The sequence below is a fragment of the Canis lupus genome, chromosome 13, assembly GCF_003254725.2.
Source record: "Canis lupus dingo isolate Sandy chromosome 13, ASM325472v2, whole genome shotgun sequence".
Classification (NCBI taxonomy): domain Eukaryota; kingdom Metazoa; phylum Chordata; class Mammalia; order Carnivora; family Canidae; genus Canis; species Canis lupus.
The window spans coordinates 31,638,756-31,656,918 of record NC_064255.1 but is presented as its reverse complement, the minus strand read 5'-3'; the positions used below and the strand labels follow the sequence as shown (position 1 = coordinate 31,656,918).

Below are 18,163 nucleotides of genomic sequence, written 5' to 3'. Positions count from 1 at the left end.
TGTACAAAGAGCAGGTGATGTTTACAAAGCATCCGTCAGGTGTTAGACACTGTACTCATCTCATGCCTCAAACAACAGCCCTACAAAGGAGGTATAAATGTTCCCATTTCAAAGATGGGAAACCCAGAATCCCAGAAATGAGTAATTTATCTAGGCTCACACTACAAAGTCTTCGCCTCCCATAATCACATGGCTCCTCCTGTAGCAGCCCTTCCCTTGTGAGGTAACACCATTCCCCACGTCCACGCCACCACCACACCTTCCATGCTGCCACTGGTCACAGAGTTCCTGCCCTCCTTTGGTCGGGCCATTGTCTACACCTCTGCACAGTCCGCCCTACATAGACCACCTGTCCAATACCGAGCAATTAACTTTAAGAGCTGCGTGGCAGAGAATTTCTCTCCGAAGTCAAAGATGAAAATCCAGCCAGAGTGAAAGCTTCCACCTCCACCTGGTGCTCACAGGTAAAGCGTCTACTGTCTGGGAAGTAGGCAGGTGAGGATTTGAATCCTGGTTTACCATTTAGCTGACCTTAGGCAAATAATTTGTCCTTCACGCCCTCACTTTTTTCACATGTAAAATAAGGTAAAATGATTTACTCTTTTAACCCTGTGAGAAAAATTAAATGCAATAATGCACATAAAGCATCTAACCCAGGAAAAGCTCTTGATAAATGATAACTATCACTATTAGCAAATGCAAGGTGAGGGTATTCAACCCCCCATCCCCATCCCAAGCCCACTACCATCAGAGAGCCAAAACCATTGTCTGTTCGGAATATGTTCTTTTATGTTCTTGGCACTATTTCCCCCCACTTTTTGAGCCTATTTTTAGAAAATGGAGAATTTCTAAACATACAATAAATGGACTAAAAATCCCTGATATCATCCTTTCAACCAACTGCTTCTATGATCAAACACAGTATTTATAAAAAGCTCTTTGCCTCTGAGAGGTTCCTTCAAGACACACAGAGCTTTTGTCTTAGTGACTGTCCACAAAGTCTTCCTATTTTCTCCTTAACCACTGAAATACACATAATTAAAAACACTTTACCTTGAATGCCTACTGAAGACTGAAAAGCTACTGGAGAACATAGGAAAAAAAGTGAACTTGCCTTTTCTGGTAAAACACATTTTAGGGGGACCTCTTTTAAAATTTCATCATCACCAGTGGAAATTCCTAATTGGCTTCTACTATAATAAAACTTTTATTCGGAAACACTGTCGACTTCTGTCCTTTTGTCTGTTTTCTTAAAGTATCCTATCAAAACACCACAGGCTCAATTTAAAATTTCAGCCTATTTAAAGTTGTGCACCTTGACTGGGCAAGTTGCTTTACATTTTTGAGTCTCAGAGGAGTCATTTGAAAAAACAAAAGAGGCAGGCAGGGTATAAAACCACCTACCTTGCAAGATCTTTGTGAGGATTAGAGATAATGCATAGGAAGCACCTGGCACAAAGGGGCCCTCAATTTGGCAGCTTTTATCATAATCATTATCCCCAATGCTCAGGAACACTTCTATTTTTTGGTAAAAAAAAAAACATAAACCATCCTATCTTCACTCAGTAAGAATGATGACAACAAGCAAAAAAAGGCTCTTGTGATATCAAAGCCTCTGCTGGCATTCATTCAGTCTGCAATCCCAGTTGCTCCTCTGGTTGCACCCACCTCCTTTGGGTGTCTGTCTGCCATCTGAGATTGCAGATTAACTCCTTCGGGTAAGAAGGCTTATTTGCCATAGAACAAGGGCTTCAAATTTCTGGTTTTAATCTGTCAGTAGGAATGTAGGGAAGGAGAGCTAATTGTATTAGAGCATCCTGGCTTAATCAGTTCCTTGGAAGAAGAAAAGTAAATAGACATCTGATTCAAAGCAGACCTGCTAACATCTGTCTCCCGGAGGAGGGCCCCCGCAGTCCTACCACATGTAAAGATCACCGCAGCCTTCTGCTCCAGGTCTCACCCTGCATCTCACTTAGTGCCTCTTACATCTGTGTCATCACTGCCCACGTCAGCTGCCCTACAGCCACAGCACTATCTGAGTCTTCCACCTCTGTGAAAATTACAACACAACACTGAAATGAAGACCAGAGTTGAAGGTGCAAGAGCTACGTGCGGGCCAGAGTTACACGAGGTGCTCAAGACAGAGACATGGAAGCCCAGGCTGCGCCCGCCCAGAAGCTGACACTCTCCCACGGAAGACAGAGGTCCAAAGAATGTAGGGTGAGGACAATCACACCATCAGAGAGGTTCACACTGGCTGCTCTGGGGAAAAATGAGCCATCTAAATCCATTTGGAGGGGATGATGTGGTCACAGGAAATCCCTTACAGCAGAAATTCCAAGGGCAAGGTACAAAAAGGGATGTGATATAACTTGCCTTTCAATTCCAGCCATTAACTGGCATCCCAGCTGGACCCGATCCCTCTGTGGGCCAGGGTGGTTCGGGAAGGAGCAAAGCTTGCACCTTCCTTCACTGGGACATTTGGCAAGTACGTCACCCTGGGTAAGTCACTTTAGCTACTGGAGTCTCAGTTTCTCCAACTGAAACATTGGGCCGATAACCTCTACATTTCTGGGCTGTGAGAGTATTCAGATTGCAGACAAGACCCAGCACAGAGTAGAACCCAGGCTGGCTGAGTTAAACCATCTGGCCACTCAGCACTTCAAATGGACAGCTGAAGGATAGTTGAAGACATTCTTAGGAAAGAAGAGGGCACTGATAAACTTGACACTCATTCCCCAATGACCATATATGAGAACACTCACTTCTCAGAAGCAGAGCCTATGTTCTGGCCCCACAACCTCCAGGACCCAGCCCCATCACCTGGCATGGCAGGTTATAAACAAACATGTCACTGATGACCAAATACCAAAACACTGTAACCCACAATCACTGGATCACTTCAAATCATAACACACTGCAGGAAACTCAGAAATGGTTTACCGAAACATGTGAGGCATCCCATCCGCTGTCTTATGAAAAACAAACAAAAACTCTGGAAAACCTAAGAAAACAATTAAAAACTGAAAAGCCACATCCTCCTTTGGATGGAACAGAGAATCACACACTACATCTAAATATAATTCTGCAATTTCCATTCTCATTTGTCTCTCTTACTCTACACGTCTGACAACATTCAAGCAAATCACAAATGTTTTCCAAAAGCAGTCACCAAAAATGAAACTTTAAGCCGTCAGGTTTTGTTGAACAAAGAGACGCAGCACACATGGGGCTAAGTAATGATGCTCCCTTTATACATTTTTACCCCTCACATATATCCTGAGTAATGCTGAGTACTGGTATTAGAAAAACTGATGTAAGATGAAAAATTATTATTTTGAAATACCAACAGAGAACTTTATCAATCTGGGTACAAACAGACCACCTTAATCTTGAACTCTTTGCTCCACTTCCTCTTGCAACCAACCACTAACTATAACTTGGCAGTGAACCAGCCACCAATCCATATATTATATCAGATAATTAAAAATACAGGGTTATGTAATCTTATTTAATGGTTACTTGGCTTGGATTGAAAACCATCCAAAGGCAGTACCAGAGAGCTGGATTAAATTATAATGCATAAGACAATTCTAAAGATGTTTTTAGTAAGAGTCAGCACATCCCCCCCTAGCAAATATAATACAAAACATGGGACGCTACTTTCATCTCCAATTAACCTCCTTGGCAAGAAACGGCAACGTCAATTCACTCTGGGAGAAGGCATGGGAGTGGGAGAAAGGGCTGATACCAAGGCCTACCTTCTTTGATTCAGTTTTAACAGCAAGCAAACATTAATCATTACATTTGGTGGAGAAACAAAAGTACTTAGTATTTGGAAGGCTGGGGGGGGGGGTTAGCCTGAGAAAATAAAAAGTCAGCAACTAACGCCCGTTGTGAAACACAAGCCTGGAAAAAGTATAAAAGCTGACCTGTATTAGCACGGGAGCATATATCTTGACGTCATCCCAGCTCAAGTTCTTACTTAAAGATTACTAGAAACAAAATAATTCAGCTAGGGGGTTGATCAATGTTTACAACTACTGAATTTAAAAAAAAAAAAAAACGGCAACACCTCATTTATAAACTGTTTCATTATCATAATGTGTTGATTACAAAAGTAATAAACTGGTCACAGGAGGGCTTTAATTCAAAAGTGCCTCTTGGCCGGAGCATTAAAATCCTGCAGGATAAATCTGCTACCAATGCTTATTTCTTCAAAAAGACCACTAATCAAGTATAGAAAGAAACTTTTTTAGAAAAATCAAGACAAGTCGACCAGAAACAAGCATATTAATGCTACTGATTTCTGCGGGGTTTTAAATTAGCATGTGCTAAGTGTTTTATTCTATCTTTGCAGGAAGGCTTAAGTAACAAGAACACTGGCCTTAGGAGTTGCAAGACCTGAGTTCCAATTAAATCTCAGTTGCCCACAAGCTTGAGTAGCTGGGTTCCTCAGCTGCCTCCCCAGAAAAATGGAGACATCGTGTCGATCTGATAAGAGTGCAAGTGTTAGACAGGAACTGGGCATCATGTACCGTAAGGAGCCTCGGAAACTTGCACACACTCCACAAAAACATAAGGTATTGCATTCACCGCGGACCATCACCACTGTACAAGTTAGTGCCGGAACGCTAATGCATTGAAGTTCAGAATAAACTCTGAAAAAAAAAGAGTTTCTTTGCAAGGCAAAGAGTCAAAACTGTAGCTAAATAAGACTAAAAATGCTTTACTATAGCCAATAACAAGATGGTAATCAGATTCAAAATCAAAGCTTTCTAATTAACCCTTCAAATTCAGACTTGAGACACTTAAAAATGCTCTTGTAATTCTGAAGTTACATAATTGAGCACGATTAGTATTTTAAATGATAGGGCTTTGCATTCTGGATATCAGCTTATAATTTAAGGGCAAAACATTTCAGTCTGAAGTAATCTAAATTAACAGTAAAGAGAGCATCCACCTAGCACCTTTTCCTTCTTTCATAGAACTGTTCAATGTGAAAAATGCATTTCTTACCCAAGTCACATTTTTTATGGAAAAGTAAGGTAATCAGATTTAACATCTAAAAAAAAAAATACTAAATGGCAACATTGTCCAATATCTGTTCTAAGTAACTAGAGGCCATTAATGCTAGGAGAAACATAGAAACCAAAGGAATGTTTAACGTATTAGCAACACAGTACTATGGCAATATGGCACAGAGGAAAAAAAAAAATTCTAAGTTTCAAAATAAGATAACTCATCACACTTTTAAGCTGTTTCCTTAACTGAATACAACATAACTTTGTCAGCTTCTTTATTAAAAAACAACGCACTTGATTCCACAATCTAGAATACTGCTAATGCCACTGATCTCACACAACGTACAAAGAAATTTCTTTCACAGAAATGACAGCCCAGCAGGCAACAAAAGATATATGTAAATCATGAAGAGCAAGGAGTACAAACCTAACTGCAGAACTGTTCAGAAGAGCATGGGAACAAAGCTCAAAATTCTTTTTCTCTGATTTAAGAATGTAAGCCCATTACTTTTTCACAAGCCCACTTTATTAAAGAAATTAAAAAAAAAAAAAAAAAGCCTGCAATTGAAATGGGAAAGCTCTGTAAACAGATTTCTGCTCAACCATTCAAACAGCATGCACGCTTCAAATTCTTGGAGACACCGAGCCTCTCCGCTACCACCATCAGCGGACAACACACCCTACTCCGAAGAACTGGCTGGAACAGCCGAATGCTGGAGGCTGCTGTTTTAAAAAATAGATATCTATATACAGATAGAATATGTCTGCCTCATCTTTCACTTCCAACAATAAAAGAGCCAGAGCCAGCATTAAGATCAGCAGACCCGATTTAACTCGGGAACCACAAACTGTCACTGCACTGAGTGATTCAGGCAAAAGGTAACAGATCTGACCAGATAATGTTTCTGCCATCACCCAGAGAGGGGAAACACACACACACACACACACACACACACACACACACACACAAAACAGACCAGTGGCCCCCAAACCCATCTTGATCCGAAACACGGATTAACGGATACAGAAGGAAGTGAGGACTGCTCCTGGGAAGGGAGGCTTGATTTACCATCCATCCCAGATTACTCAGGAGGCTGGAGGAGAGAACGAGCCAGGAAATCCTGTCCCGGGCAGGCACGCCTCCATAGGTCCCTGGATCCCCGGCGCCCCGTACTTTGCAGGACTGTTCACACCCTGAACCGGCGGAGGCAGCGCTGAAATGGCACAGGCAGCAAAGACTCCTTGCCTGGTCTTCCCGATCCCTAAGCGGCCAGCCCCCAGGGAGGGCGACCCCCCTCCCCCGGAGCCTCCCAAAGAGAAGCCAAGCAAGCCAAGAAGGGGGCAACTGCGTGGGCCTCTTCTCTCCCACCAACCCCTCCGAGGGCCAGCTTGCCAGCCTCGGCAGGAGCTGCCCGGCCCCGGGGAGGGCGGACCACCTGCCAGGGTGGCTCCAGCCTCGGCGTGGGGGGAGGGGGAGGAGGAGGAGGAGGAGGAGGAGGAGGAGGAGGAGGAGGAGGAGAGCAGAGGAGCCGGGCTCGGCCACGCGGACCGCGGGGTCCCTCTACTCCGAGATGCCCTGACCCCAAACCTCCCCCACAAGGTCCTCAAACTTCACCAACAATCCAAGCACCTGTTCCCTTCTTCACCTCGTGTGCATTTCATCCCCTCACATCCTTCCATTTTGCTCCAGCTCTTTCCTCTCCAGTTCCCTGGACAACTCGAGCGCGCTATAGGGTCCCCGAGTCCCTCACAAACTCCCCTCCAATGAGATCCTTCAACCCCCGCCCCCCGCGCCCCGCGCCCCGGCCAAGCCCTCGGACGCGGGCCGACGCGCACCCGCAAGCGCCCCTCGGGTCCCCTCGCGTCCCCGGGGGGCTTCAAGCCGCATCCGAGCGCCCCAGCCTGTGCGCCCCCCGCCCGCGCCGGCCCCCCAAGGGCGCATGGGCTCCCGCCCCCGCAGGCGCCCCACGTCGCCCCAGGTCCCCACCCAGCCGCCCCCAGCTCGCCCCCGGGGCCCCCGCCCGCCCCAGGTCGGCCCCCCGAGCGCCGCGCTTCCCTCCCCGCCCCCGCCCCCCGCGCACCCCAACGGCCCCGGGCGACGGTTGGGGCCGGCCGGCGTGCGCCCTCACCTTGGTTCACCAGCCGCAGAGCGTGCGTGAAGGAGGGGTCCAGGGAGTCCTTCTCCGCCATCAGCTCCGGCAGGTACTTCTCCTCCATGCTCGCCGGCCGCCGGGCCCCCGCACCCCCCGACCCCGCCCGCGCCCCAGCGGCGCGCAACCCGGGCCCGGCGCGGCGGCCGGGGCGCGGCGGAGCCAAGCCGGGAGGTCGGCCCGGAGGCGGCGGCAGGGGGACGCGCGGGCAAGGGGTGGGGGCCGGTCCCGGGTGGCCCCCGCCGCCCCGCAGCGGGCCGAGCAGCAGCGGCGCGGGCCCTGGGCGAGCCTGCAGCGCTCCCGGGCGAGCCCCGCTCCGCCGCCACCCGCTCGCCGCGCGCCGCCCCGCGCTCTCCCCGAGCCCGGCCCGCGCCCCGCCCGCCGCGCCTGCGCCTGCGCGCCCCGCCCCGCCCCCGCCCCGCCCCCGCCCCCGCCCCCGCCTCGGGGGGCCCCGCAAGGGCGTCCCGGCGCCTCCCGCGGTGCGCGCGCCCCGCTCCGGCCCCCCGGGCGCGATCGGGAAACTGAGGCCCGGGGGAGCGGGCGCGCGGCCCGCCCAAGGTCAGCCGCGGGGGTGCCCGGGGAGAGGTCGGGGAGGGCGGCCGGGGCTCGCCCCACGCGGCTCCCGGGACCCCCCTAACCCATCCCCGCTGTGCGCACCGAGCTGGGGGGCGCGCCCAGGTGCGGGACCGTCGCGCGACGGCGCGTGCCCTTCAGGGCGGCTTCGTCACCTGCTGGTCTCCCTCCCCTCCCACAACCCATAACCGCCGCGCCCGGGGAGGAGGACAGCCTGGCCCGAGCTCGTGGGGAGAGTCCCCCGTGGGGAGAGTCCCCCAGGGGCACGTGCGAGCCATAGCCTCTGCCCCTTACCCCCCTTCCCCTGCGCGCGTGGAGTAAATGCCCCCCAAGCCCCCCGCCCCCATCCCCCAGCAGGCCAAGGACTCTGAGCCTGTCCTGCCTCGCTGTCCTGGCCCCAGTGTCACCTTCCCCACCCCACCCCACCGCACCCCCACAGCTTTCCAAGACTTCCCCTGCACAGTGGTCAGTGCAGCATGCTCCCCCTCCCCACCCCTGCGCCAGGTCCCTCCCGGTTCACAGGTGTAATTCTGTAGGTTCATGACACCAGGAGCATCTCAGGGGCAGAGCTAGGGGCTGGGGGGACCTGGTGACTTTGGGACAAGTGTGAGGGCACCAGAGATGTTTCTTGAAGGAACAAACCGGGGGAAGGCCAACTGCCTGGAGCAGACCCTTCCTCTGGAGCGCAGGAAGTCCTCCACAGCCAGAGATGCTGAGAGTGGAAACCAAGGAGCACCAACCGGCTCTAAGTCCCAGCCCCCAGGACCCACTGCCCTCAAGCACAAGCACCCCATCTCCCTCCCCCGCCCCAGACTGCTGAGGCTCCCAGCTAAGTGCCATTCCAGAGTTCCCAGTAAGAATCTTCTTCATGGCTCTCTTCGGTCTGAACTCTCAAGAGGCAGTCAAATGATAGGTTAAGTGTGTGGCCTCTGGGACCCCGCGGCCTGGATTTGCAATTATGGCTCTGCTGCTCACTAGCTATGACGCTTCTGTGCCTCGGTCTCCCCGTCTGTAAAGTAGAGACGAGAATGCAACCGATTTCATAACAGAGCCATGAGGGCAGCTCATAATGAAGTCCCCACAAACATCTCCAGCACATGGTGAGTGCTTATGGCTCTTCTCCTGGTCTTCCCAAATCTCTCCTTCCCCTCAGCTGCATCTCCCAAGAGCACTTAGCAAACACCACCCCGTGGGATCCTCACTGCAGGACACACTGAGTGAAGGACCTGGGACCCCAGGGCTCAGTTTCTGCCCCCAGGGCCCAGAGTGGGGCTCCTGGGGCAGCGACACGGATAATTGTGGCATCCCCCATTCCCTACCCCCCCACCTCTGACTCTGTGGGACCTTGGCTAATTCACTAATGTGAGCTTCGGAGACCACATTTCCAAAACCAGGCACATGCCAGCAGCCCTGGAGGGCAGTTGGAAGGATTCGTGGGCCCGTGTTTTCTCCTATAGCATCGGAATGGAAGGCACACACCTCTAGCTTATGTTCCTGCACCACAGGGCCTACATTCCAGGGCATGAGGCCCTGATGGCCACATGTGAAGGAGGAAGGGAGAAGGGGAGTTCTGGGATGTCAGTGAGCCCCAGGGGAGGAGAGTGAGGGGACCAGATACTGGACACTCCACTGCTCTCTCCCCACTTGGTCTTACAGTCTCCTTTCCACTCAGCCCCTTCGCCCCAGTAACAGGCCGCCCTTTGAGTAATCGCTGTTTTCATTAAGCATGAAGTGCCAGGCTCTTTCATTCACTGTTTTCAGTTTTCCCAGCAACCTGTAGGTTGCTGGGATACTATTAATCACCACTTGCAAATGAGGAAACTGAGGCTCAGAGCAGTTGGATACTTTGCCTAAGTCCCACGGGTGTCGGTAAGGCATCCTAGACTCATAGACCCTAGGGCGTCCTCCCTCCCTCCCCAGTTTTCCCCTCCCAGGTATCAGTGTGTGACACTGGTGACGGGCTCCAGCCCTCCTCCAGCAGCAGGGTTGGCAGAGAAGTCTCGCCGGCAGCTGGGGAGGAGGGCTGTACACCAGGAAGCTGACAGCCAAGGCACTGAATCTTCTGCTCCGGACCCTCCTTCTCTCAGAACCTTCCAAGAAAGCAGGTGCCCAGCACCATGAGTACCTACATGGGCTCCTCCAGGGAGGAAGGAGACGAATGTCTCTGTGAGATGCTCAGGAAATTGTTTCCACCCACCAACCTGGCCGAGCTGCTGGCTGTGGGGCCCGCTCTGCACCTTGCCGCAGACCCTGTAGGCCTTCATGAGACGGCCACTCCTGAGGGCACTAACCCTCAGATCCCTTTGATGATAAGAGGGTCTGATGTTGGGAGAGGTTCTGATTATTTTGCAAGCAGTTGCAGATAGTACTCAAACTCAGGTCTTCTGACTTTCAGGCCAGGGGTCTCTCCAGGCACACACCAGTATTTGCTGAGGACACGTCAAGTGCAGGGACCGCTCTGGGTACGGGGGACGAGCCGTGAACAAAACAGACTTCCACAAAGCCGCTCCAGGCTGGGGCACTGGGGGCCACCTCTTCCATCTGCATACTTTGCATCTGACCTGGAGTGGAGGCCCTCAGCTGTACTAAGAAACTCTGGTCCCCTTTTCTCCTGGCGCTTGTACATCTGGGATTCACCTCCCAGCCCCAGAGATAGAGAGGGGCACTCCTAAAACCGACCTCATCAAGTGTCACCATCCCCACGTCATCTCAGGAGCTGCCCTGCCTGCGGTTCCACAGCAAGCCCCGCTAGTTCCCACCACCCACCACCATGGCTGTCTCTCAGAACCCCCAGCTAGCTCCCACCTGCCCCCACGCTCCTGTTGGTGTAGACAAGTACCTCCTAGCCTCTCAGACATTGCCACAGCACCCACATGCATCAGAGGATACACAACAGCGGAGGGTTGTCATGTTTGTCACCAGTTGGCTGTTCCTACTGCAAGCATCCTATTCCTTTGGTTTAAAAAAGGTGAGCCCTATTCCAGATCCCCCAAGAATCTGCAGTGCCATGGGTGGGGAAGTTGAAATCTGGACCAAGAGCCAGAGAGGCCTCAGTTTCTCCTGCTTACGAGCTGTGTGATCTTGAGTCAGGTACCTGCTGTCTCTGGGCACCGGGAGAAGAAATCCAAACCTCCCAACGTGATGGCAAAGCAGAAGCAGAAGGCTCATCATGACTACTAAGTGACCGCGCTGACAGCTTTTGACTCTCCCTCCTCCCCACCCCACCAGCCCTGTCGCAGCTCCTGTGCACACAGCACGCCCTGGGGGCCGGTCGTCTGCGGACCCCTCTGCCTCCACAGCCCTCGCGCCGGGCTGGGCGGTCCGTGAGCAGCAAGCCTTTGACACCTGCTCCAGTCCATTCTCCCAAAACACAGCCTCTGACAGCACCACTTGCCAGCTACCTGAGACAAATGAGTTTGTCATGTAAGACAAGCACCAAAAGATGGCACAGCCTTACCTAGAAATCAGTCATTTATGTGTCAGGGAGAAAGGCACCAAGAATGTTTGCTCTGATGCCTGGCTCCAGACGGGAAATGCATTTTCAAACCCTGAGTAGACTAAAAAAGGCTTAAGACAGGGGGAGGAGGTCCCCAAAGTTGGGAGCCTCGCAAAGTTCAAAGGCCAGCCATAAATCAGGAATGCCTTCCCGGAGGGAGGACCAGCGAGTGCGCTGGTGGCTCCCCCCTGCTGTACTCCCTCCACCCGCGCCCCCCTCCTGCCTTCAGGGTGCAGAAATACTCAGCTGGCAGGAGCCACAGGGAGCAGCTAGCCCACCAGTCACAGGGTTTTAGAGGTGAAGACACAGTTGCCCAGAACATTTAAGTGACTCGAAGGTAGTAAGAGGAGAACTGGACACACACACACACACACACACGCACACACACGCCCATGCACACTCACTCTCCACCCATGTCTAAGGATAAATGGAATGGGACCTTTCAGCTCAGTCGCTCGCATCCTGAGGACAGTTATCTGTGTCTGTGCCCATGTTCCCCCAAAGTCAGTTCCCTCCTCTGGCTGTTGGGGATATGGAGACCCCAGGCCTTGTCCACACTCTCCCCTCCGCAGGCAGCGAGCCCTGCGGGCTGGGCCTTGCAGCCGCTGATAAAACCACAGCATCGCGCACCCGCCCCCTGGTGGCCAAGTGCGGAAGTGCATCCCCCTAAAAGTTGCTGTTGAACCAGGCTCCTAAGCCCTGGGGTCGGAGCTGGAGGCACCAAAAGGGAATCACACACAGGATTTAACTCCTTCCCGGGAAAGAGGAGAGCGAAGCATTTCCTTAGGTGAAAGAGACTGAAACAGAGAATGTAAAGAAACAGAGGAAAAGGAAGGGAGAAATGGAGAAGATGGAAGGAAGGGGAAGGAAGGACATAGGATATGGGAGGAGAGCACAAGGGAATAGGAAAGCTCACACGAGGGGTGTTTCTCTATGCTAGGCCTCCTTCCGTTTCAAAGATAAGCACTTGAGGCAACAGTCATGGAAAATAAGACTTGTCATGTCCAGGGTCAGCACGTCATGACCAGTCAAGGGGGTACAGACGGGCCTGGTCACCACCACTGGTTGGCTTTGTAATTGATTGACCCCATCGCTGCCTGGCTTTGTAATCCTTCCAAAAATCCAACTCTGTCTCTGTCTCTATTTCTGAGCTTGTAAAGGAGTAGCTGCTAGTTGTTGTTCTCGTCCTGTTTTATTGAGATTTGATGAGAACAATAAAGATTTGCAGAGAAAAACCCTGAAAAGTGCTCTGAGTTCTGGGGCATAACCATCACAGAAGTGTGTTTTATTGTTTCCCTCTGTGCGGCAGCAGCCTTCTATCCCAGGCTTTCTGGACTAAAAGGTGATATGTGATGTTGGGCTGCCAACGCACTTGCTATATTTCAACAATGCATCAAATTATCACAACCTCTGGTGCTCTGTAAGATGCTGTGATTTGAAAGCCGCCGTTGAAATGTAAAATATTATTGCCACAGCAGTAAAAAGATCCATGTCCATCTCCTAACCCACTCTTTCTTGTCAGCGTGCACAGAGTTGCCCACAAAACAATTCGAGCCACATTAGGCAGAAGACTTTACGATAAACCCGCACATGTCTGGGTTCGGCACAGGGATCAAACAAAGCATTTTTGGAAGTGTCAAGTCAGTGTCCCGTCAGCCCCTCAAGGGGGTGATGACATTTGTCGAGGCCACTGCAAAGCGAACACATCCAGGCCACACTTTAAAATGCCCGTATCAAAAAAAATAATAATAATAAATAAAAATAAAATAAAATAAAATAAAATAAAGTAAAATGCCCATATTTGCTTGGGCTTTTCTGTAGTTTAAAAAATGAAGAGCTGATCTTAACAAAAAATGGCTGTGGGAAGAAGAAGGGACATGAAGTTGAGGTTCTGTACTCGTGTCTGCTGAATTGCACGAGAAAACAACTCAAAACAGAAGTGAACTGTCATCCGGAACCCGTGGGCTTCCCCCCGAAGTGGCTCTATGGACTTTATTCTTTGGGTTCTGTCTAGCATGGTCCTGGCTTCCCCGCACGCAACCTTCATCACTACCGTGTGGATTTGAACCGGCTGGGTATACACCTCAAAATCCTTTGCTTGCTGCTCATGGGAGAGCAGGGAAGGATGCCAGGTACACGCGGGCAATCTCGATTCACTGGAGCCAGCCTGGGATGGCAGCTGGTATGTGGGGGCCCGGGGGGACGTTCCAGCTTCCTCTGGCAAATCGTAGCCTGAGAATCCGTTCTCTTGAGGTTTCCTAGCCACACTCGCTGGTAGCAGCCCCGCAAAGCTACAGCAGCTTAGAGGTACGAACCACAGTGGCCTGTGCACAGGTCTACACCGCAAGTTGCCCTGGAGCCTGTGATGGTTGAGGCCACCAGTTGAGGGAGCAAACACAACGGAGGGCTTTGTATAAAGCTGCCTCTTTTGACCTCTATCCACCCACTTATAAAACAAAGACAGCATCACTCCCCACAAACCGTTCCTTTAAGATCACTGTGAGGTAAATGTATATAAAGTGCTCCACACAGCGTCTGGCACCTGATGAGGACAATGGGTGGTGTAGACGTAAAGTTACACAGAAATACAAGGAGGGCCACATGGGCTATTTTAAATTTTCTAGCGGCCACATTAACAAGGTGAAAGGAGATCTGTAAAGTTCATTTTCATAAGGTAGTTTATTTAACCCCCTAAATCCAGATTACTATTTCAGCATGTTATCGATACCTTTATGATTTTATTTATTTATTCATGAGAGACACAGAGAGAGAGGCAGAGACACAGGCAGAAGGAGAAGCAGGCTCCCTGCAGGGAGCCCAACGTGGGACTCGATCCCGGGACTCCAGGATCACGCCTTGGGCCGAAGGCAGGCGCTAAACCTCTGAGCCACCCAGGGATCCCCAATACATTTATAATATTAACGAGGTATTTTACAATCCCTTTCTCCTAAGTTTTTGAAATCTGGTGTATACGTTGCGCCTCCAGCCCTTCCCAATCCAGATGCAAAAGGGTGAAAGTAAGATGCCGTCCTGCCAAAACTATAAAGATGCATTTCGTGGAAGAAGACCTTGCGCCGCTTCCATTTTTAAGATTCAAATTCATTTAAAATGGAATACCATTAGCACCAGTTCTTCACAAATACTAGCCCCAAATCAAGGGCTCATCAGCCCCAAGTGGGTAGTGGCTACGGTCCTGGGTGACGCAGATTAGAAGAGGTTTAAGGGGCACAAAACAGAAGGCCCAGCTGCCAGCGCTCAACCAAAGAGATGTGCCCTGGTCTCTCCCCACGTGGAGTCTGAGATCGGCCACCCAAGACTGATGTGACAGCTGGGAGCTATTATCAGTGTGCCGGGCCCCTTCCATTTTTCTGCATCACCCACCTTAGGGTGTCAGGATGGGATGTCCCCACCCCTCCCTGGACTTCTGCCCTCCTTCCAGGGAGGAAAAAGCAATATGATCATTAGCTGTTCAGTTGCATTAGAAGCCCCACGTCATGGCCCTTGCTTACGTATCCTTGGCCAGAACTGTCTCACACACAGCCGCCCTTATTTGCCCAGGACCGAGCTGGTAAATATAGTGTGTTTTACCCACGTACAAAAGTGGAGTTCCTCAGTAAGGAATAGGGACCAGGGGACTTTGGAGAGGCCCCCATCAGGGGCGACACCTGCCGTTATCATCTCTAATACTACCAACCTTCACAAAGAATCCTTAAAGGAATAAAATAAGAAGAGAGAGGGTAGGGATGTCTCTTCCTTTACCCCTTTAGGGTGGATGCAGTAGAAGCAAATGTTTTGAGCATCTGAGTGTGAACCAAGTATATGGCAAGGCTCGCAGAGGAAAAGGAAGGGTGGCACAGAAGCCACTGCCCCACGCTTCTGGCAAGAAATACTTGGGCTCGGTTCAAGCAGAGGGCTGCTGGGTGTAGCGGTTACAGACGTGGTCTACAGAGCCAGCTTCTCTCTGGCTGTGTGACCTTGAGCTGCCTGATGTCTTGTGCTTGTTTTCTCCATCGTAGAAACGGGATTACCGTGGCCCCTACCTCATCAGAGTATTAAGAGGATGGAGTTAGCGAATATTTGAATGTGCTTAAAACAGGACCGGGCACATACTATGCACATCATCAACGTTCTTTAAATAGAATCATCTCAGCTCTGTAAACAAGTTTTGGTTAATTGATCTCAGGGTTCAGTACGGGTCCTGAGACCCTGTTCTCCCTCGGGGGCTGAGAGCAAATCAAAACTGTGTCTGTCTGTCCAGGAATAAAAGAAAAAAAAATGATCAAGTCAGCAAAATCAAGAGGTCCATCCACTGGCATAAAAGTCACTGAGATCCACTGTTCGGCTTTCTGGGTTTTTTGTTTGTTCGTTTGTTTTTTTGGGTCTTACGGACAAAACAAAGCTCTACCAATATTCTCAACCACCAACGAAGGACTTAGTGGACTGGAAATGACTTCCTACCTCCTCCCTGACTAGCTTGGATGTGTGACGTGGCCAAGATCTGCGGCCTTCCTCTGAGCCTCCATTGCCCCATCTGTGAAATGGGGCCGCTAACTTGTGCGTCAAACATCCCTTCAAGCACACAGGAGTTTCTCAGGGAATGCAAGTGGTTTCCTTCCACCTTCTGTCTTTGAAAGTCTGCAAACCATGAGAAAAGTTTGGGAGAGAACTAGTTTGGGAGACTGAATTTTACAGACAGGCTCAGTTACTCAAGCATGAACAAATTTGAAGCCAAGCGCACAGCAGGGTTTGTTTGTTTAACTAAGCCTTGCGCAGGGGAGCTCCTTGCCTGCTCTGATCCGAAGGCTCTGTGTGGTTTTGCTCTGACTGTTTTGCTTTGGGCTCATACCTCAGAGGCGTGGTGGGAAGACCATGGGTGCAGACCTTGGAGCTCAACCTGCCAACTCCTTTAACAAGCGACAACTTGGGGGCAGCCCCTGTGGCCCAGTGGTTTAGCACCACCCTCAGCCCAGGGCGTGATCCTGGAGACCCAGGATCGAGACCCACATTGTGCTCCTTGCATGGAGCCTCTTCTCCTTCTCCTTGTCTCTGCCTCTCTCTCTCTCTCTGTCTCTCATGAATAAATAAATAAAATCTTAAAAAAAAAAAAAAGCAACAACTTGGGATCCCTGGGTGGCTCAGCAGTTAAAGGTGCCTGCCTTCAGCTCAGGGTGTGGTCCTGGAGTCCCAGGATCGAGTCCCACACTGTGCTCCCTGCATGGAGCCTACTTCTCCCTCTGCCTGTGTCTCTGCCTCTCTCTCTCTCCCTCTGTGTCTCTCATGAATAAATAAATAAGACCTTAAAAACAAAAAAACAAGTGACAACTTCTCTTTCTTTTCTATCATTGAAGGGTATTTTCATTTCTGAGAAGTCAAGACCACAGGCTTAACTTCTATAAGCCTCAGTTTCCTTAATTGTAAGTATTGACCTGCCTTACAGACACATTGAGGTCGATGAACCAATATCACGTTCATAAATGGCCTGGCACACGGTGGGGGCTTGGTGAATGAATGGTTATCGCTATAGTAAGTGCATGTGCCCCTTGATAGAAAATTAGGCTTCTCGTCAAATCAAGCAGGCTCCATAAAGTGGGCGAAGAAAAAAAAAATCTACAGAAATTACTGCTTTCACTGGTGATTTATTTTCTAGATTTCCTGAACTACAGAGTGGAATAGAACATTACACTCCAAAGAAATGATGCCACCTCTGCTGAAGAAGCTGTCAGGTTTTAATGGCATGAGGACAATTTACTTCAAGTCAGGTCCAAGTAGCTGCTCGATGCTGGAGAAGTTGCTTCCAAGCAGATCTTTAAAAATTGGCTGAGGATCTGGGGCTGCGTGCAGAGCAGTTAACTCACTGAGTAGTTTCTGCAAGACGTCAAGTTGGCTCTCGTAACAGGCCCCTCGAATTAGCCCAAGAGCCCTTATGACAAACACGGCTCTGATTAAAAGATTAATGTGGTCGTATGCTGCACTTGCTTCTTTGCCTTTCATAAAAGTTATCTGTCCTTTCAAAATAGCTTTTATTTTACTCTTCTTCCTCCCCACCCCCAACGCCCAGAATCTTGTCCTCCTTCAGTGTCCTCTCCATTATTCCAGAGGCCCGGAGGCCACTGCCCTCTCCTTCAGCCCCACACGATGACTCTCTGAGCAGTTCCTGTGGACTTCCTCTCCCGAATGTCCCCAGAGTCCCCCGCTTCTCCATCCATCCCTGCCCTGCACTCTCCACAGAAGCTTCCTGCCCTCTAGTCTTGAACCTGTCCCTCACCTGCTCTGCCGCCCAGGCTGATCTTTACCCGTTTGAGTCTGGTCATTTCTTTCTGGCTGAAAACCTGGCAGTGGTCTCCACTGCTGTTGGTTCTGATGAAGACCAAAATCCTTTATACAGCCACACGGAAAGGCCTGTGTGATTTGGCCCTGCCTACTTTTCGAGTGTCTTCTCACTCCAGCTACAATGATCTATGGGTTTGGGGGAATGTACATGAATTCATTGAATAGATGCTCCATAACTTACAATGGCTTCCTTTTGCTGCAAACATCCCTCTGACTCTGACTGTTAACCCATGTCCCATCCTCCCCTCTGACTCTGACTGTTAACCCGTGTCTCATCCTCTCCTCTGACTCTAATTGTTAACCTGTGTCCCATCCTCCCCTCTGACTCTGACTCTGTTAACCCATGTCCCATCCTCCCCTCTGACTTTGATGTTAACCTGTGTCCCATCCTCCCCTCTGACTCTGTTAACCCATGTCCTATCCTCCCCTCTGACTCTGACTCTGTTAACCTATGTCCCACCCTCCCCTCTGACTCTGTTGACCCACATCCCTTCCTTTCCTTTCCTCTTCTTTGTACCCACAGCCCAAAAGCTCTTCTGTGGCTGGCCTCTCCCAGTGGGGGCTGCAAAGGAGGTATGGTTCACGTTCTG

At 50.5% G+C, this 18,163-nt stretch overlaps 1 protein-coding gene and 2 long non-coding RNA genes across 14 annotated transcripts in view; 2 read left to right on the top strand and 1 right to left on the bottom strand.

Annotated features, from left to right (window-relative positions):
• Window positions 1-7,310, bottom strand: part of KHDRBS3 (KH RNA binding domain containing, signal transduction associated 3) — a 185,504-nt gene extending 178,194 nt beyond the window's left edge. For 7 of the 12 annotated variants that reach the window (XR_007401599.1, XM_049092775.1, XM_049092772.1 and 4 more), the window contains exon 1: window positions 7,154-7,310. Coding sequence is in view for 11 of the 12 variants with exons in the window: in XM_049092775.1 (XP_048948732.1) it covers window positions 7,154-7,241 (88 nt within the window). In the remaining variant the exon portion in view is untranslated. Of the gene's footprint in view, window positions 1-6,093; window positions 6,250-7,153 lie in introns of those variants that run through there. The other 5 variants (XM_049092777.1, XM_049092776.1, XM_049092781.1 and 2 more) reach the window with 2 other exon arrangements.
• LOC112662525 (uncharacterized) lies at window positions 7,072-17,207 on the top strand. The gene is made up of 3 exons (XR_003138634.2): window positions 7,072-7,226; window positions 16,592-16,657; window positions 16,891-17,207. It is a non-coding gene; the product is annotated as an uncharacterized LOC112662525 (long non-coding RNA).
• On the top strand, window positions 8,743-12,479 carry LOC125752338 (uncharacterized). Its single transcript, XR_007401600.1, has 3 exons — window positions 8,743-8,847; window positions 10,143-10,715; window positions 10,838-12,479. It is a non-coding gene; the product is annotated as an uncharacterized LOC125752338 (long non-coding RNA).
• Window positions 17,208-18,163: the final 956 nt, after the last annotated feature.